The sequence below is a fragment of the Phaethon aethereus genome (assembly GCF_964289735.1).
Source record: "Phaethon aethereus genome assembly, chromosome: 1".
Classification (NCBI taxonomy): Eukaryota; Metazoa; Chordata; class Aves; order Phaethontiformes; family Phaethontidae; genus Phaethon; species Phaethon aethereus.
The window spans coordinates 33,891,963-33,912,561 of NC_138575.1; the positions used below are offsets into that span (position 1 = coordinate 33,891,963).

The following is a 20,599-nucleotide window of genomic DNA, read 5'->3' on the forward strand; positions in this document are numbered from 1 at the left end:
CTGCTGTTCGGAGAAACAGCACAGTATAGCAAGAGGCTTTCAACAGAAGATTAGAGCACATTAAAACATATGCACATTCCCATTTTTAAAACATATGTCCATTCCCAATTTTAATACAAGAGCAACAGAACTATCACTCTTAAAAAAATATTAAGTATGAAGATTTCAAAATTGAACTAATTACCACAGAACTTTTACCTTGCATCTCCTATGAAGCCTATATTGCATATAACCTATATAATACTACAAAATGTCCAGCAAGTTACTAAGACTGTGCATAAGGCAGAAGATCATCATCTTAATATCCTTTTGGAAAACAGATATGTATGGTTTAGTCTAAAATGATTTCACAGAACAAGCTTATGTGACTTACAAATTTATTATATTACTGCATGAAGAGTTAAAAGGCTAGCACAATGCTTAAGGCTGAAATTCAACACTATGCAGTAGAACTAGTGCAAGACTGATACACTACAAAAGTACTACAAAAAGCACTGCTTCCAAACAGGCAAGAAACAGACCAATACACAAAGCATCAGTGGTGCTAACAGTGATCCTAAGAGGAACTCCTTTTAGGAAAAAAAAAAAAAAAACTTAGGAAATTCTGTATGAAAGATTTCACTGCCAGGGTTTGGGTCTAGATACTAAACACAAGAAGCATTCTCCCAGATTATTTTCCAGGTTTAAGTGTACAAACACATTGTTTTCTTAAGAAGCTGCCTTGAAGGGTGAAGTTTTGAGACAGAGATATCAAAAAAATGGGAGGTCTGAGGGGCAGGACAGAACTACAACATGATTTTCAGTAAGTGTCTTCAACACCAAAACAAACCTGTATTAGATAACTTTGTAGCACTTTACAAAATGTACATTATATATATATTATATATGCATATAAAACAGTATTATTTCAATCACTAAGTTCTTCCTCATCACTGAAATAAGCACTTTTCTTAATCCGTGGACGTTTTGAATCATCTGAAATTGAAGATTCCCCTGCAGTCTGCGTCCATCTTTGTTGCTCTTCCTCAATTTTGGCTTGCTACAATGGGAGAAAGGAAAAGTATTAGTTAGGCTTAAGAAAAATTGAGATGCATTACAAATAATAATGCTAATTATTAATATGCATTGATTTATTTAGTAAGTTAAAAGAATTCAGAGGGTTTATCTCCATTTCCAGATAAACTGTGTGATGAATGCACCAGAAAACATTTCTGAAAGCAGTTCTAATACAAACAGTAAGTCTTCTGCACCAATGCAGGCCAAGTGGAGTACCTTCTATTTTCAAAGACAGAAACTCTGCACCTGGCAAACTTACAGAACTACAGAGCAGCTTAGATCTGAAGCAAACAATGCACTGTGTTTTAAGTTGACATTATTGAATCAGCTTTGTTCCACTACCAAGTCTTCTATCTGTTGTCTTTTGCAGTCATTCAGTCAGGAAATTAATGTCTTCAGGGATATAAAGGTTATTCAGCTACAGGTTTAAATAGATGCTTCCTGGTTTTACTGAGAAACATGCTATCCCAGTTAAAATCTTTGGATGGTGAGAGAAATGGGAATGTTTTCTGGCTTGTTTACATTTATAGGTTTTATTTCTGATTGTGGAGTTCTCTTCGGGGGGGTGGTGGTGGGTGTATAATTGTGCATATTTGCATCTCTTTTTTGACGACATCATGTAAAAGTTTTGCACTCATTACAATCATACTCAGGACAAAGTTATCTCAGAAACTCTGAGGGGTTTTTTTGGGGGGATAAGGGCACACAGGGGACAGCTGAGGACTAGGAAGCCATGAAATTTGAACTAATAGCAAGAGACTTTCAATATAACATTAGAGAGTATTAAAACATAGGCATATTCCCATTTAAAACATACAGCCAGGTCAGGCTTGCTTTGTGCAGCGAAGCAAAAGCCCGTAAAGAAGTATTAAAGACAACAGTAATACAGCTGTCTGACTATCTAACAAAAAATGCATTAAATACATTTTGAGAGAAAAGGTCTACTAGAGACCACGATGGACTATATTAGGCAAAGGAAGTGCTCCAGAAATAGATGTTGTTCAAGGATATTCTAGTGAGTGAGGGCAGAGAATGTACCTGGTCATTTATACATGACTTTTTCTGGCTGCTCATTTAACAAATTGGGATTTGTGGACCAGAAACCTAACAGAATATCACAGCAGAGATGACCGGAAACTAAGCAGCAAAGGAGCTTGAAGGAAAGAAAGAATTGCAATGCACAAAACACAGCAACAGTGAAACAGGAAAAAAAAAAAAAAAAGACTGAACATGCCTGCAGTGTGAAGAAACCAACTACAGTCACCAACTAGTGACAGGCAAGAGCACCCTGAGTGCTACAGAGCGGGCAGACTTACACTGTATCTCGGAGCTTTTGAAAAGCAGCTAAAAAAAAAAATGAAGTAGAGTTGCATTTAAATAACAATAAATAATTAATATGCAATGCTCTAATTTTGTACCTGAAAAGCTATGGCTTGGCTGAGGCTATCTAGAGCAGGGTCTTCTCCTTCCTCTTCGCTTTCTTCTTCCTCCTCACTTCATTGTGCAGAGAGAGAAAAATACATAGATCTTTATTTTATGCGCTCAGTATGAAAAAGCTGCCTGAAAGAAGTATTAACATGTAAATAAATATACATACATTTCTTCTGGCTCAACTATTTTCTTTCTTTTCTTCTTTTCTTTTTTTTTTGGTGGCTCCCGCTCTCCTAGCATATTTTTAGGACAAGCATAACTTAAATGTCCTGCTTCCTTGGAGAAGAAGAAATATTGCTTAACATAAACCATTACAAACAACTATATGTTGAAACATATCATGAGGAAAGTTAATGTAAGACAGCTCACAGGGGGAAAAAAATGGAAGCAATTAGTAAGACAAATGGAATGCTGAATTAGCATACAGAAGACATACTCTTCTGTATAAGCTTGCCATGGAAACGAAGAGATTGGTGGTGATATGCATGTTTAACTACAAATTGAGAAGAAGCTATGAGCAAAGTAGATTTTCTTCAGCTGCTGCAATAGCTGAATACACTACAGCACAGTTTGTGTTCAACACAAGATATAAACCTCAGCATTAACAGTTTAAGAAATAGGAATGAATCAAATTTTTGCTCTCAAAAGTGTTATGAATATAAGTCAAGTATTTGATGTTAAATACTATCGAAATCTCAATCTCCTATATTATCATATTAAGGAAAATGAGTACTTGCCTTAAATGTAAAACACATTTATTCTGTGTAAAAACAGTTGTTTCCAATATATATTTTACTGCCAACTATATCACAAGCTACCAAAGATATAGCAAAAGCAGGCATTTTGAAGCAATAATTAGGAGGCTTTCTTTCTCATGCAGCTTTATACTGATACTTGTCTCTGTCTTCTCATCAGCATGTTAAGCAGTGATTATAAGCACGTATTCCCCCCCGCCAAAATCCCAAATAAAAGACAAAAGGGGTATTATAATTCTTGAAAATGGCAGAACTGCTATGCAAGTTGATACTATCAACAGAAAAAGTTATTTTAACACCACAGGCAGGATTAGCAAAGGCCAAACTGAAGAAAAAAGATGGAATATAGTACTTAATTTTTGGTTTTACTCACCCCACATTCGTAACACTTAGACTTATCAAAGTAGTTACGCCTGCGAATGAATTCTGCTGCTCTTCCATTATCAATGGCAATACTTGCTTTTATTACTCTTCCAAACAACTACAGCAAATTGGAAAAAAAGGTAAATATTTTGGGGCTGTAAATCCAACCCTCCTACCAAAACAACTTCCACAATTTACCTGTTTGTTATTAAGTGCCCGAGAACAGTTTTGAGCAGATTCTTTATCCAAAAACAAAATAAAGGCAACTCCTTTGCTCTTCCTGGTGTCTTTGTCTTTCATAATAGTAACTCTGAAAACATATAACCATGTTATTGATACACTAAAATTACTGCAGAGATACTTTTTCCTTAAAGATCTCAGTGTGATCTTACCTTTGTTATAAAGCAAAAAAGAAATAAAGTATATTTAACAATAAAACAGCTCATTAAACAGAAATTCAAAGAACAGCTAACCAGGCCATGTGCTTACAGGTAGAGTGGAGATGATTTTAAAAAGTACGTGGGATCTTTTTGGGTCCAGTGTCATTCTTTATTCCCTTAGATGACTTTCAGGACAGAGAACATACTCTTCAGATTTGCAGACAACCTAACTGGAGGGAACTACACATGCTGAGGGTGAAATTAAAATTCAGGAGTAATCTTGATGATTGCTATCCTTGCTGAAAAACAGTGTCTTGAACTGCATACAAACTGAGAATTCCATGTTTCTTTAGGACTAACCAGCCAAACAGGTTCATGAGTGCTCCCTCAGTAAGTTTGCAGATGACATCAAGTTGGGCGGAAGTATTGATCTGCTGGAGGGTAGGAGGGCTCTGCAGAGGGATCTAGACAAGCTGGATCGATGGGCCAAGGTCAACTGGATGAGATTCAACAAGGCCAAGTGCCAGGTCCTGCACTTTGGCCACAACAACCCCATGCAACGCTACAGGCTTGGGGAGGAGTGGCTGCAGAGCTGCCCGGCGGAAAAGGACCTGGGGGTGCTGGTTGACAGCCGGCTGAACATGAGCCAGCAGTGTGCCCACGTGGCCAAGAAGGCCAACAGCATCCTGGCCCGTATCAGAAATAGCGTGGCCAACAGGAGTAGAGAAGTGATTGTGGCCCTGTACTCGGCACTGGTGAGGCCACACCTCGAATCCTGTATTCAGTGTTGGGCCCCTCAGTAAAAGAAGGACGTTGAGGTGCTGGAGCATGTCCAGAGAAGGCAACGAAGCTGGTGAGGGGTCTGGAGCACAAGTCTCATGAGGAGCGGCTGAGGGAACTGAGGTTGTTTAGTCTGGAGAAGAAGAGGCTGAGGGGAGACCTTATTGCTCTCTACAACTACCTGAAAGGGGGTTGTGGTGAGGTGGGTGTTGGTCTCCCAAGTAACCAGCGATAGGACGAGAGGAAATGGCCTCAAGTTGCACCAGGGGAGGTTTAGACTAGATATTAGGAAAAATTTCTTTACTGAGAGAGCAGACAAACATTGGAACAGGCTGCCCAGGGAGGTGGTGGAGTCACCATCACTGGAAGTATTCAAAAAACATGTAGACGTGGCACTTCAGGACATGGATTAGTGGTCATGGTGGTGTTGGATTGATGGTTGGACTTGATGATCTTAAAGGTCTTTTCCAACCTTTGTCTTTCATTCTGATCAGAATCAAATCGATTCTGCGATTCTATGATAGGAAATGATAAGTATATGCAGTATTGTTCTACAAATATCTCCAGCTGGAATCCAAGGAGTTCATGGATGCATGTGTTATTTTACATTACATACAAATTAAATCTTCACTCTAACATTGGAATCAACAGCTCCAGTAGCACATCGAGAAATTCAAGAAAGATTTAGACTGTGTAGAACAACAGACAAAGAAAAAGAATTACAAGAGGTGAAGGGGTGGGACGACACACACCCACACAACCTCAGTTCTGTCAATCATCATGTCAATTATATTTAGCCCTAAAAAACAGTGGGAAACAGGATGCCAGCCTGCATGTAGATAAAAATAAAAATACATGCTAAAAAGTAAGGAATAAACTCCTCTCTGTGTCCACCACAGGCAGAACATGGTTCAGCCATAAGGCAAGCGTAAATTCTAAGAAGCAATAGGACCTTTTTCAAAAAAAAAACAACCAACCCCAAACAAACCCTACTTCAATGCAGAAGGCCTGCCAGAGAACCTGGATAAGTAACAGATTACCTACATAGTAAAAAGTGTATAAAATAGAAGCTCAGTAAAGCAAGCTCAATTTCCCCCCAAATACATGCCCAGAAAGATAGAGCTTAGAGCAGTTTTTCTACTGAAGTGTCATGGACAAGGATGTGTCCAATTGAATGTGTTGAGCTGAAGTGTCAATAGAATTGTTCTAAAGTCAGTTTTATTAATACTTTTGCCAAGATACTCTTCCAAGAGTTCCGATGAAACCTTAATATGACTGTCAGGCTTCTAACTGGGATATTGAATGTACCAGTTAATAACACAGCATAGAAAAAAACAAGAGTGAGAAATCTTCAAAAAGTTGGCAACTTCCCAGAGCCTTACAAAATCTGATTTTTCACTGAATGAACTGAGCTAAAATCATAATAGTCAGGATATAATGGGGTAAGAAGTGCAGTATGGAAGAAAAGTCAGCATGATTTTACAGAGTCAAGACACACTTCAAAAAAAAAAGGTCTAGTAAAGCTTATTTAAGTTACAGCTGACCTAGATGATATGCAAAGTGTTTTAAAGTCCCTGAACAAATACTCTACAGAAATCAAGCTAATATTTGAAAAATATTTTTGTTGGAAATTAATAACTAGTTACAAACTGATCCTTGTTACCCTCAGTTTCACAGTGATGGGAATACCAGTAGAATCCTGCAGTATCTGCACTATTTATACTCAGGTGAGCTTGCAGAGGGGTAAACAGAAAACAAATTTTGCTAGCTACAAAAAAAAAAAGTCATGGTAATATTTTTACTCATGGTATTCTGTGACTCCTTGCATTTGATTTAGCTTCTGGCAGTGACTAGACAAAATGCCTTTAAAATAAGCAATGCATCACACAGCCAATACTTCATACAATTCTCATCCTTCTGTCAAACAAGTTCAAAAGCCAAGACAGTAGACCCCTACTCCTAAACACACAGACTATAGGTACATTACCAAATGACAGCAGGCAGGTCAGAAGTGTCAAATTTATGGAGAACAGGCCCCTCAGTGAGTATTAAATACCAGTGTTACTACAATCTTTGCTCAGGATTTTTCTAAATCAGTAGTTCATCAACCAACTAAAACAGGCCATACACCCCACCCTGAAAACAGTAAGGACTGTAGCTGCCCAGTTGTATTGGTCACTGCATGTCTGCTAGAGCCCTACATATGGGTCTTCCTCTTGGTCAATTTAAAAAATATGTTCTTCTAAAGTTGCAGTTTGGCTTTTTCTGCTATTTGTCACCTGAAACACACTCCTTCAAAAACTTTGAATTTAGATCTGTATCTCACAGATTATTACAGCAACTACTAGAAGTTAGAGTAGATATTTTCTGTTGAAAACTGAACTGAACTCATTGTTCTGACCGGTTAAAAAATAAAGAAACAAAACAAAACAGCAAGTTCCTCACTGTGGCATTTATTTCTATCATTTGAACATAGAGGCAGCTACTCACAAGTACTGTTCATGAACACCACACATACTAAGAGCTGTTACTATGCAGCCTTATGTCTAATCTTAAATATAATACTGAGCAGTCACAATAACAAGTCCCTCTAGAACCACCAATAGAGGAATTGTACATTGCAATTGTGTGAACTAGATGTCACAATTCTCACAAACAGTTCCCACAAGTAGAAGCTCCCACTTTTACACTTATCCACTCATGTCCCAGGTGGTGTTTGGGGGAAGGGGAGCAACGCTTACTAGAAGAATATTGGTTCAACTATTTCAGAGAAAAGACCGTTGGTATATAACAACATTCTACTTGCTCTTAAGAAGGAGTCAGCAAAACCTGTCCCCAACACAAATATTCTTACATTATGCGTGTAACTGCAAGAACTTCCAGTTGTTAATTAAATTTATACTTTATTAAAAATGAACAGGACTTAAATACAGTTCCACATTCATACTTAAATTATGAAAAGCACAAGACTTTCAAGTGAAGCAAAGACATTAAATATTTAAAATGAAAGCTACAAAAATAGCAGGCCATATCAGGTCACTTACTTGACAACTTTCCCATACTTCGAAAATATCTGAAATATAAAACAAAATAAAAAGATTTAACAACAGATAACTGATGAATTTATTACTAATGAAACACAAGACAAACTTTTCTAAGTTTCTAAGAGAGATACATCAGTATTATATTTACAATCAAAATCATTGTCAACAAGTTAATCTGCATAATGCAGGTCTTAAAAACTTACCCTGTATAGATCGTTGTTTGTCAAAGCAAAGGGTAAATTGGACACATACACTGTGCTTTTGCTTGGTGCCAACCCACCACTCATTTTTCTGAAGAAAGGAGAAAGAGAGAAGAGTTAAATTGTATTCAACAGAGCAATCAATTATAAAACAGTTGTGAGACTTTTTAAAAGTTCATTTTCAAACCTAACCCATAATAAAGTCATGATGAAGTTGCAGGAGAGCATAGCCTTCATTTCCTTTTCATCATTTTACATGAAATTAGTGTATGCCTTCATGTGCTACAGAAGACATACATTCCTTCCCCCTCCCCTGGATGCAAAGATATTTTTGCTGTATTGAGAGTCAGTTTGTAAGTCATGAAAAAACAGACAAGTTAGTTTACTTAAAATAAACCTCTGCTGATTTGTGCAGTAAAGAAAGGTCTAGGTCCAGAAAGAAACAAGTAATCTCCATTTATTAAACATTTTGGACAATATGTAAAATTAATTACCTTTGTTCAAGTAGCTGCGTATTCTGACTCTTTATACAATTTTCAGTTCAGCTGCATTCAACACAGAATAAACCACATTCAGTTAAGGGAATGGGGTGGCAGCAAGCTTCCCTAAAGCCGAGTCCTAATTAGTAGGGGCGGGGGGTGGGGGTGGGGGGGAGGTACCTTTCAAAGCCAATGCAATATCTCAGCTGCTAAAGCAGCAAGTATTTCCTCTTGTAGCTATTGCTCAAGCTTCTATACTGCTCTGGAACTGCAAGTGTCCAGAGCTGATCACAGACAGCATCTCCCCTAGAGGCACTCCCCCTCATCCTCCTGATTAAGCAGCTCTATACTGGCAGGAACCAGGGAAATCTCAAAGCCATTTTCATTTCCAATCTCTTTTAAACTCTTGAAACTAAGTAGCCAAGAATATGCCTAGAAACAAGGAATCAATTTAAAAAACCTTGTTATAACTGCATACATATCATCCAATACTTGGTAAAAATTAACTGAACTCACTTGAAAAAGAACAGCCTATGTTCTTCCTCATGTTTGGACATTTCCCAAAATTATGTCTGTGCAAAACACTTGTTCCCTCTGATCCATTCTATAGTCATGGCTTGGTCCAAAAGCTAAGTGAGTAAAATTTAAGATCAGAAAAAAGCACAACCCGTATGAGAAGGCACACCAAATAGTACAGTAGAAACATTCCCTACACAGTCCAATTACTACCTACTTATCCATTTTCCTGCAGCCTTATTCCTGCTTCTTGGCACCTCTAGCCAATTCCTAATTGAGAATCAAGCCATTTCTTCACTGAGACCAATTTCATTTTAAGAATGCAGACAAAAACTGATGAAGGGATAAAAGGAACACAGTATTGCAAGTCAACATCCATCTTAATACACACGGTTTCTTAGGGGACTTTTCGGGTAGTGAGTTTGAGCAGATTGCTTGGCCAAGTGCCAACAGAGTAACTAATATCACACTCTAATCCAGCTGTGGTAATTTTCTGGCATTTCATGATTCAGTCATCTGAAGACCTGACACTCCCAGTAGACACTGATTATCCAAGTGTTTTGCTTCTCCTTCCTCACATACTTACTGTATCACAATTTGAGTGGCAGTTTCCCAGTGACTGAATTTCGAGTTCTTCCATGTTCAGAGACTGTGTTTTTTGGCATGAGCAGAAATGGCAACATAAAGGTTAAGCAAATGAAAACAGAATACATTTGCAATAAAGCCCCACATTGCATCTGGTGTTACGCAGACTGGATTCATTATCCCAAATTCCTTGCTGCTTGGCATCAGTATCCTTGACAAGCCTAACCAGACTGACTTGGCAACATGCCACGCGAATAGATGGCCCAAAGTGCAGTTATCCAGATGTACGGTAGATACAAAGGATTCGGTAAGAGCTACTTTAGTGCTGCATTATGGTATGCTGCCAGAGCTAATATATTGCAACAGTGGGAGAGAAAACAGCAGAGGTGAACCTCAGGTGGCTGTAGGCAGCAATTTAACTCAGCCTAAAAGAAAAGAGAAGCTACAGCACCTTGTAACAGGAGAACAAGCAGGCCCCATATTAATGAACAGACACCCGTGAGAATGGCAGGACTGGAGAGCAGCCAGTTTGAGTATTCCACAACGTTGCAGTGCAAACCTCCAAAGAGAAGGGGATATGTCGTGAAGATTACTACAGGCCTAATAGCTCAGTCGATAGGATATTATTAATGAATGCAAGCTGAAGAACTGCCATTTTCATCTGTACACTACTTTTTCCAGAAGCAAGGTGAAAGAGTTGCACCCTGGAGTGCTGGCTGCTAGACAGCTGAGGTTGAGCTTTGTTTCTAGTCCCCTGGATAAATTTAAGTGAAGCAGTCTTGCTGCTCCAATTGCCCAAATATTCTTAGCAACTTGTATTATTTAGGACTATCAAGCCAGGATTTCTTACTTTTAATGTCTGACTTGCCGGAGAGGCACAATTTTAGTAAATGAGGAAGTACAGTAGCTGTGAGGCTACTGCCGTGCTCATGTTCAAGATGGTAAAGGTTCAAATTTACCAAACCAGGAAAGAATATTTCCCCAGATCTGCAGGAGAACTTCCTCTTCTAAATACTAAGGGGTCATTGAAATAGTTTATAAATTTATATTATATATTTAAGCCAGCAGATACACTGACAGGTTTACACAATGGCAACATTTGGGCCATCCGTCTACGTAAAAGCCTCGTTGTCCTTACTAAGTCTTCTGCAGAACACTGAAAAACAATATTCTACCAAAAGCAATCTCTCTAAAAGCTTGAGCATGTTAAAATAAAGATTCTTGGTTATCTATTCTGAATACAGTGGTGTAAATACAGTTTTAGATCCAACTACTGGCACAATTCTTCCTACCCCGATAAACCTTAACAAAACATCATGTGTAATTTTTAAATCTGCTGTAACTAATCCATTAGGTTGGTTTTGTGGTTTTATTGTGTTTTTCTGTTTGGTTTTTTTTGTTTGTTTGTTTTTCTGTTTTGTTTTTAAACCAAGTGCCAACACCATATAAACAATAGCGCTTTTTTTCCTCCCTTCATTTATGGATACCAACCTTGCCATACTAGTTTCACATTTATTGGTCTGATGTTTTCTAGCTGAGTGGGGTGAGTGGTAAAAAAAGTCAAATCCAGCTTTAAGCTAACTCTCTAGATAACCCTCCAGATGAGATGCGTCTCACCCTTACAAGGCTCAGAGTCCTTTTACTTCAGGAACTTTCTAACTTCATAGAAACGTCCAACATAAGTTTAACATTTTTATCACATTCTTTCTCCTTGCCCACCAGTCTCTCTGCTTTATAGGTTTTTACTTCACAGACTGACAGAAAAACAAAAGCCTCCCAAAACCATCTGCGCTTTCTTCTTGCTGCAGGGGACTCGCTTGAGTGTCATGTACAACCTAGCTTCTATATCCTGCTAGATCTCCCCAACAAATCAAAACATTTCTGTTTTATACCGAATGCTTTTATGGGGCTTCCCTGATCTTACCTGGTTACTTAACCTCAAAGCATGAGCTGGAAGCCAGTACATTATCTCCATGGGGTTGAGCACAACTCCCATTAATGTAACAGCCTCTCTGTAATACTAATGCCTTCTTCATTTGTAATTTTCACATATTAACTTTCAGGATGGAGTTGTCTCTCATTACTATGACTTCTTGAATTAAATCTTTTCTTTTTTTTTCCAACAACTTGAACTAAAAGAGGCCATTCTTTGACAAGAGCCATCTGCCAGCAATGGTTAAGTCTCCTGCAAAATGTATCAGGTACACAAGTATGTTTTGCTTGAATACAATATGCTTAATGCAGCACCTGTCACTCATGTTGAGAACACCACAAGAGAAGACAATGATTAATTTCCGCAACCGACTTTTCTACCCTGTCTAAAGACACCACCAAAATAGTTCAGATGCCTCTGAAGCATCAAATGGAGTCTGAATTTACTGGCATTTTCATGACTTAATATCAACATTACAACTTAAGCAAACTTTTCTATTTGTTTTTAAGTATGCAGCAGTAAGGTCAGACTTGTGATTTAATCAATTAAAGGATATATAAATGATCTGTGGATAAGTTACTCAAGACATGCTCACTCAGGCCAACTCATCTGAGTTCTTCTATTTTGATCCTTAAAACACCATATTTTATTTTTTGACTTAACAGTATCAACAGAGTTTAGACACAAATCAACAAACCATTAGTTGTGGTAGGAGCTTGGCTCAAGCTTCTAATCAAAGTCTGTGGTAAAGCAGAAAACAGAACCCATCTTCTCCTTGGTCGCTGACATGGCTGTCAACCACTTGCTACAATTCTGTCCTACACAAGGGGCATGTAATAAGCTACCAGTGCATAAAGTGTTTTATTTCTACATAGTCACTTAAATAGTACAAGGCAAATATTAAACAGGATCAGAATTTGGTGAATAAAGTTGACGCTGTCAGTGGAAAGAGTACAAGAGTCTTTCAATCTGCCCAACCCAAAGACACACATGAAAAGGATCCATTGTTTGAATCACACACTTCTTATGTGCTAAGCTAACTACAAAAACTTTGGGACAATAAGACTGGGCAACCAGACCACCAGCAGGGACTACATCAAGAGCTTTAACAACAGTTTCTTTTTAAAGGGATTTCCACCATAGTCAAGATGGGAGAAGAGCTACTTGGTTCAATCGCATCTAGTCTCACATAGAACTTGACCCAGGAGGGGCAGATCCAGCTAACTCACTTAGTGACGGCCCCTCCTCCTAAAAACCCCATCTGAGATGAGCAATTCCACTCCAGAGCTCCGTACGCGCAAACCAACTTTAAGGCAAGAGAACGACACACTACTCGGAGGCTTCCACACGTTGTATGAAAACCTTCCGCGGTGAGTAACATCATCCTGCGGTTCCTCGGCCACGGCGCGGCCCCGATCAGCTGCTCAGTTCGCTTTGCCCGGCTGCCGCGCGATGCCGAGCGGCCCTTTCCCCGGCACACAAGACCCTTCCCACAACCACGGAAGCCAGAAGCGAGGCGAACCGCCTTCCCGGCTGTAAACAAGCCCTCCAGCCACCCGCGGTGCCCTCGGTCCGGCCGCCACCGAACGACGGCGGGGCCGGGCCGGCGCCGCTCCCCCGCGCCTACTTCCCTCAAGGAGACGCGTTCCGCGGCCTCGCAATGGCCCCCCCAGCCGCCCCGGCCTACCCGTCACGGCGGGGCTCAGCCCACGTGGGTGCCCATGGTGCGACGCGACACCGGACGACGCGCAGACCCCGGCGAGACACGACACACCCCTCCCGCACCGCCACCGCTCCAACCGTCTTCCTAGAGCGGCGGTACTCTTCCGCCGCCGCGCGGTGACCGGCGCGCTTCTCGGCCAATAGACCGTGGCGATGGTGGAAGGAAGGCGGGTGTTTCCGTCAACGTCTGGAGAGCGCCGGAAGCGGCGGGAAGCGGTGAGGCGCGAGGTAGGGGGGCTGACTGTTGCACCGCGGGAGCGGGAAGGGGAGGCGGGTGAGCGGCGGGGCCGGGCCCGGGCCCGGGCCCGGGCCCGACCCGGGCTGGGGGCGCGGGGCGGCGGTGTGTGCTTGCGGGGGGCTGGTGCGGAGATGGTTGCCTGACCTCCTTCTTCCGCGGAGTGAGCATGACACTTCATCGTGTCAGAGCCGATCGCGTGGCCCTCCGCTTCGGCCCGCGGGCTCTGGCGGGCTTTGCCGTGCCGCTCCGTGGTGGGGTGGCGTGGCGTGGAAAGGGGCCTGCCTTCCCTCCCGGCTGCGCCCCGCCGAAGCGTCTGTGAGGCCCGTCCTGGGAGACGGCACCGCCGGAGGCTTTGGGAGCGGGCGTCCACCGTCCTGGGCGCCTGTGGGGAGCCCGTGTCTTGGGACCAGAGCCTTTGTTTCCCCGGGTTTCTCGGAAGTTGGAGTGAATGAAAATGGCGGGGCAGGAGGGATGGAAGGATAGCCTCCTCTGGGCAGGCCGCCGTTGTGTCAGCAGCGAGAGTGGATTTTGTAAACCTTCTCTTTTCGTCCTTTTTAAAACCCATGCGTGACGGAAGGCTTTGATTTTCAGTGTAATTTGTGTTTTTATTTTGAGGGAAGGGTGATACTACTTCTGCATACTTCAGAGAGTTATTTTAAACTTTAATAACTAGTAAGAAATGTTTGCAGGCTATATAAATCCTGTTCTAAACGCTTTCAGTAATGTGTCTTTGTGGGTATGATGGTGCAGCATCAGTATCTTTATGTTTCTAGAGGGATAAATAAGTCATGAGTGTGTCACATGTGATTTCCTTAGAAGTACTAGAATAAATCTTTCTGCTTAACAACAGGATGTCCTGTAATATATATAAAGTCTTTATTAGTATTTAAAGACTTTAACTCTGCTTTCCATGGTTCTTTGTTCTCACTGATACGCCTTAAGTAGGCTCTTTACTATCCATTAGACTTTTCATGGATAGTCTTATAGTAATTCTTTATCTGAGGTGCCTGGGGCTTCAGAGGAACAAAGACTGTCAGAAACACACAAAAAGATGTGGAAACCCCCAGAATCTGTGCAAGCAATGAATAGGGTTTGATATGTTGATTCTCCCTGGGTGAATTGTTCAGAGTTGGTTGGCACTTCGAAGTGTAAGTGTTGAAGGCATTGATGGTTTGACTTGTTAAGATAACAGTATGGTGAGTTGACATATTTTGTTGTCAAAATGTTGGTGCTGCAAGACGGAAAGTCACAGTGGAGGCAATGATCCATACAGTTGTTTGCATTGACGTAGCTAGTGTAGCAGCCCCATCACAGCCTGGTAGAATATTCTTTTCGTAGCATTGACACTGGTGAAGGATGGGGCATTGGTAACTGCAAATGTTGAGGCAAAGATAAGCGCTAGTGCATCAGTCATTGTATTAATACAACCCCCAATGCATTGCCTTCATTTCTCTTGCTCCTAGTGGTTTTTTAGAAAAATGTGGTAAGAAAACTGAACCAGTGGGATTGTAAATCCTCATCAGAATGCTGCTGCTGTTAATAATTTTATTCAGCTTAAACGTTTCTGGTTTTTTTCCCTTTGGAGGTGGGAGTTAATTTGACTGTTGGGGTCAGTGCTCTTTTTTTTTTTTTTTTTTTTTTCAAAATTATTGTGAACAGGTCAGGAAAGACTGGAAGAAAGCCTCTTCCTTCAGGGTATTTGATATCTAGGTTGAATATGCCTAGACTTATTGCAGTCATGCTTCTAATTGCTTTTGAAAATCTTATAGCCTAATATTTGTTATTAGGAAAAGATGGATTCTCTTTGTATCCCTGTTTTTTCTCAATGCCTCCCTCACAGTATTTTTTGTACTGTTGTGGTGAATTTTTCCCTCTGCTCTTACATTTCTGCTTTTTCATCTTACCAATAGAGGACTCTGTCTATTCAGTGTTTTCTGCCTGTCCCAAGTATGGAGGGAGGAGGAGAAAGTTACTTTATTTTTTTTCCCAAACTCAGTTTTACCTGTCTTGCCTCCTGTCTAGGTAGGAGATACGGGGATATCTTTGAAGCACATTCTAATTGTTGGAAGAAAAAGCTGTGTTTTCTATCTTTGTGTCCTCCAACCAACAATTGTTGCAAAATTGGCCATGATATTTCCAATAAGTTACAATTCTCTAAGCATCTTTCCTGGGTTTTCTCTAAGCATCTTTTCCTACTTGTACAAAAGCATCCAAGCTTTTTTTGAGAGCTTTCCAAAGTGGATGAGAGACAGAACTGTTCCACATTTGTCAATCTCTGCTGTTTGTCAAAGTAACAGTATAAAACCAGATAATATCCCAGCAGCAGCAGAGATACTGCATCTGCCTGCCTCTGCATTTACAGCACAGCATTGGTTTTATGCTTTGTTCACATATGGCAAGATGTAGCCATCTGGGTTAAAACACTCTATGTTTCTGAGTCAAAAATGTCGATTCTGCAGAAGGTTGGTAGCACACACCAGGGAATTACAGATCCTGGAGAAGTAGGTATTTCTAGCCAGGATGAAAATTGATGTCTTAAGTAAGTGTAAACAGACAAGAATTGTGTACAAAATACTGGAGTGCTTTTGCCAATGTGTCTGTCTTTTTTTTTTTTTTTTAGTGTATATTGTTCAGAAAGCAAAAAAGAATAAAAAATTAATGATTGATCGATAAAGAAAACCCAGTTGTGCAAAAAATCCAAATTTTAAGTGACCCGTGTAATCTGCTTGATGAAGAAACCCTTTTTGTACTACATCAGTTGTACTAGCGCAGAGCGAGACATAGTGCTGTGATAATTGGAGCAAAGCCATTCTTGGCAGCTGGCCACAGTGGAGCAGCTTGTGCTGCGTTAATAGAATGGCTTCTGCGTACGCTGGAGTGTCTTTATTGGAAAAAAATAAAGACCTTGCTTTAGGGAAAACAGTCACCTCTGATCAAAAATAGGAAAAGGTTGTTTAAATTAATAGAGCAAGTGATTATATGTTATGATATTAAAGAAATATCAACTACCTTTGCTGGATGTGCTAATAGAAAATAGTCATTATGAGTGACTGTGGTGTTAGGTCTGAAACAAAAATAGAATTTTAATTTTTTTTTAATCTTTGTTTTAGCACAACTTTGTATTGAGAGAACAGATGAATCTGAATACAGCACAGTAAACTCGAGGTTTGATCTCTTGATCCTTGTTAATGAAATCTTCTCATATTGATCCTAAGAGTTTAGTCTCTTGATGGTTATTATTAAAGCTGTGTTAGGTGACATCATTAGGTCAAGAAATGGAATTTTTTTTGCTATAGAAACAGATGAAGTATGCTCAGGATGCTGGGAAATGCATTTTCCTCTCTTTAAATTGTTTTTTTTTCTTTCTTTCTGGTATTTTCAAATGCATCCTTACTTTATCTCATTGGTCCCAGGTAAAATTTGTCTGTTCTTCTATGTAAAATTGATCTCCTACTTTTCTTCCTTACCAGCATTTTGAGCAATGTACTTGATGGTTGATTCTATCTGATTAATTTTCTTCATTTTATTCCTCTGAATGCAAAATAGTCTCACTTCTGAGATTTTTCTTCCACCTCCATAATTCTTGTGTGATGTAATCTGGTTTGGTTTTGTTTTTTTCCTGGTCCATTGGCTTTTGTGATAGAATATCTCTACCTTTTTTCCAGCTTGTGTTTTCGCTTTGTCAAAATACTGGTGATGATTTTTGCTAGTTTCAGTGAGATCCATCAACAGTGATAAAAATGGGAGTGTTTTTATCAGCCTTGCTTCTTGATAATATAACAGAGTGTGTATGTGAATGTCGGTGCCTGCTGCCAGTGATGTGTGTTGGGACGTTGGAGGTGGCTTGACTGAGTGTGGCATGATGTGAAAGCTTGCACCTAGCTTCACTGGCACTTACCTGAAATTTGTTGCTTTTTGAACATTGTGTTCAGTTAACAATTCCAGCAACTGCTGCAGGCAGCAGGCTGTGGACACTACTGTATTTGTTAAAATGCAAAAAGAGCCACTTGAAAACCTGATCTGAATCCAGCTTCTGATATTTGCTGTTGGTCTAAAAGCTGAGCGAGGCTCGCCATCAGGTACCAAAGTCTATAAGCTTGTGAGAGGTCAATGGGCTGTGGACGAGCAGGGGCGGGAGCAGGTGCCACAGGAGACTCGGGTGCTCTGCAGTGGGTACAGACAGAAGGAATGGTCCACCCTGGGGCAAGGGCTGGGCATGAGGGACCAGCAGTAAAGTGTTTTGAGAAACAGCGACATGTGCTGTCCTGGCATAATGATTTTGTCTTGCCTCAGCTAATTCTGTCCCTCCTGCTACATGTAAGACACAGGAGTGTTCAGGTGCTGTTCTAGGTACAAAGAAAAGAGGATTGTGGGGACAGTGTAAGAGCAGATAGAGCACCTTCCCGCTGACGTGAGAAGGAAAGGGCACAGGGTTGGCCTAAGACCAGCTAATGCATGTGTAGCCCCTGGTATGAAGTTCTAAGGCTTTAGCAAAAGTCCCTGAAGTAGAGAATGAAGAAAAGTTGAGGCATTTACTGTGGAAGTGCCAGGAAGGTGCTTCCGATGGATATGCTAACCAACGAATACAGCAATATGAGCAGTGGTTTCAGAATTAGCAACTATTACGTAGAGTACTCTGGCGAGGGCAGGGACAACAGACCCTCCAGCTTTTACCCCTGCCAAAACCAGGACCAACCAAACTGTTGGTTTAGTCGGCTTTTGACTCTGTTGGTTTAGTCAACTTTTGATTTCTAATCTGTGGCTACATCAGGCTAGTCCTGTGTCTTGGTTATGGAACGTACTTAAGGTCAAGTCTGTTACAAAATGGCACAAAGTTTTAAGGAGATACTCTGGTTAATTTGTACCAATGGTAGGGTCATAATCTCTGAATATCAAGGCTTATTACAGTTGAGGAAAGAGCTACTTCATCAGGATTTACTGTCTGTTACCAAAGGAAAAGCATTTGTTAAACTTTTCAGTAACCTCTCATCGCGTGCAACTGAGTCTTATTTTTCTCTACTTCATGATATTGAAAGACACTTATATAAGTTAATATATTTAAGATTTTTCTGAATGTTTTTAAGAATGCAGTTACAGTAGTTTCCAAAAGCTTTTGCTAACAAATGGAAGAAACCTTGAGACTTGAAATAGTGAGTAAAAGATGATAAAAGAGAAAGAAAACTCTGGAATTTATTAGGAAACTGTTTTATCTGTAATAATTTGTCACGGGAAGTTTTTTGATATTGAGAATTCAGCTGAGTAGTTCATATTCTTCCTTAATTGAGTGTAGTGGGTTACTCTGTATTAATTCAGACATCATGGGGGATGGGTGGTCAAAAGATTTAGATTTTAAATGTCTTGTTTACTTGAAAGAAAAAAATGTACTTATGAATATAATATATATGCATTTTTTTTCTTATTTCAGTTTCTTTTTTTGTAGGTAATTGAATGGGTCTTCAGAAGCAGAGTTGCTAAACCCGACAAAAGTAAGTATGCGAGTGTTCAAGTTTTTCACTGAAATACATGTCTGATTTAGTGCTACTTCTGTTTACAGTTAATAAACCCTTTTGTCATGTTAATTCTTAACATGTGTAATAATAAATATTTTTACATAGCCTTATAAGTCTATTTCCAGTTAAGTGTTTTTATTTTATGAAAGTAGATACTGTTATCTATTTCTCCTTCTGAATATGTCCTGCTATTTCTTTATATTATTGATTATTTTTAATAGCTAGAACTACCATTGTGAGGGTAAACTTTGAAAAATAGAATTCTAGCAATTTCTTATCTATTTTCAGCTATGTGTAGTATATAATTTGTCACTTTTGTAATCATGAGAAAGGTTTCAGTTCCTCAAGTTTGTGTTGTCTAACGTAGCAACACTAGACTCTCTTATGGTGATGGGTTATGTCAACTTGTATTTAGTTCATAATTTTGACTTTGAAAGTCATCTTTCTCTGGAAAGAGGTATTTTTGTATTCTGCTGGCTCCCAATTTAAAACAGGGAAAATCTGCATGTGAAGAATGCATTTCATTCATGTATTCAAAACGTGGAGCTTTGCACTAACTGAATGATGTGTTGTGTTTTATAGAATCATAGAATCTTTGAGTTGAAAGGAACCTTTTAAGGTAATCTAGCCTAACCCCCCCTGCAATGAGCAGAGACATCTTCAACTAGATCAGGTTGTTCAGAGCCCCATCCAGCCTAACCTTGAAAGTTCCCAGGAATGGGGCATCTACCGCCTCTCTGGGCAACCTGTGCCCGTGTTTCACCACCCTCATTGGGGAAAATGTCTTCCTTGTATCTAGTCTAAATCTACCGTCTTTTACTTTAAAACCATTACCCCTTGTCCTATCACAACAGGCCCTGCTAAAAAGTCTGTCACCATCTTTCTTATAAGCCCCCTTTAAGTACTGGAAGGCTCCAATAAGCTCTTCTCTTCTCCAGGTTGAACAACCCCAACTCTCTCAGCCTGTCCTCACAGGAGAGGTGTTTCATCCCTCTGATCATTTCTGTGGCCTCTTCTGGACCTGCTCCAACAGGTCCATGTCTTTCCTGTGCTGAGGGCTCCAGAGCTGGACGCAGGTCTCCAGGTGGGGTCTCATCAGAGCGGAGTAGAGGCGCAGAATCCCCTCCCTCGACCTGCTGCCCACGCTGCTTTGGATGCAGCCCAGGAAACGTCCTTCTGGGCTGCGAGTGCCCATTGCTGGCTCATGTCCAGCTTGTCATCCCCCGGTACCCCCAAGTCCTTCTCGTCAGGGCTGCTCTCAATCCCTTCATCCCCCAGCCTGCATTGATACTGGGGGTTGCCTAGATCCAGGTGCAGAACTCTGCACTTGGCCTTGTTGAACTTCATGAGGTTCGCATGGGCCCATGCCTCTTATTTAATCTCTTTCAAGATGGTTGAGGTGATGAAATAATTCAGTCAAAGTTATTATATTATATAAAAAAAGTAGAAAATCTTCAGTCTAATAAATCTAATAAATAGGAGCTGAAGTCTTTAAAAATAAGTGCTTTATTTTTAGTAGAGCAATATCAAAATTGCTGTAAGGTATGTGTGTATGAATTTGTATGTACAGCTGGTATTTGCAGTAGGCATATATTTCAATAGTATCT

General features: G+C 40.2%; 1 protein-coding gene across 1 annotated transcript; it reads right to left on the reverse strand.

Moving 5' to 3' along the window:
• Window positions 1–216: 216 nt before the first annotated feature.
• On the reverse strand, window positions 217–8,233 carry ZCRB1 (zinc finger CCHC-type and RNA binding motif containing 1). Its single transcript, XM_082000167.1, has 7 exons — window positions 8,013–8,233; window positions 7,810–7,838; window positions 3,804–3,915; window positions 3,616–3,723; window positions 2,654–2,763; window positions 2,475–2,550; window positions 217–1,039 (listed from the first exon to the last, which is right to left on the reverse strand). Exons 1-7 carry the CDS (start codon window positions 8,094–8,096, stop codon window positions 908–910), a joined length of 651 nt encoding a protein of 216 aa, XP_081856293.1. The 5' UTR covers window positions 8,097–8,233; the 3' UTR covers window positions 217–907.
• Window positions 8,234–20,599: the final 12,366 nt, after the last annotated feature.

Excerpts from the sequence above, each read along its gene's own strand:
- ZCRB1 (XM_082000167.1), bottom strand. The coding sequence starts at position 8,096 with ATGAGTGGTGGGTTGGCACCAAGCAAAAGCACAGTGTATGTGTCCAAT. Across the intron at positions 7,839-8,012 it reads CAAACAACGATCTATACAGG|ATATTTTCGAAGTATGGGAA; the intron begins GTAAGTTTTTAA and ends TTTATATTTCAG. Across the intron at positions 3,916-7,809 it reads AAGTATGGGAAAGTTGTCAA|AGTTACTATTATGAAAGACA; the intron begins GTAAGTGACCTG and ends ATATGTTTTCAG.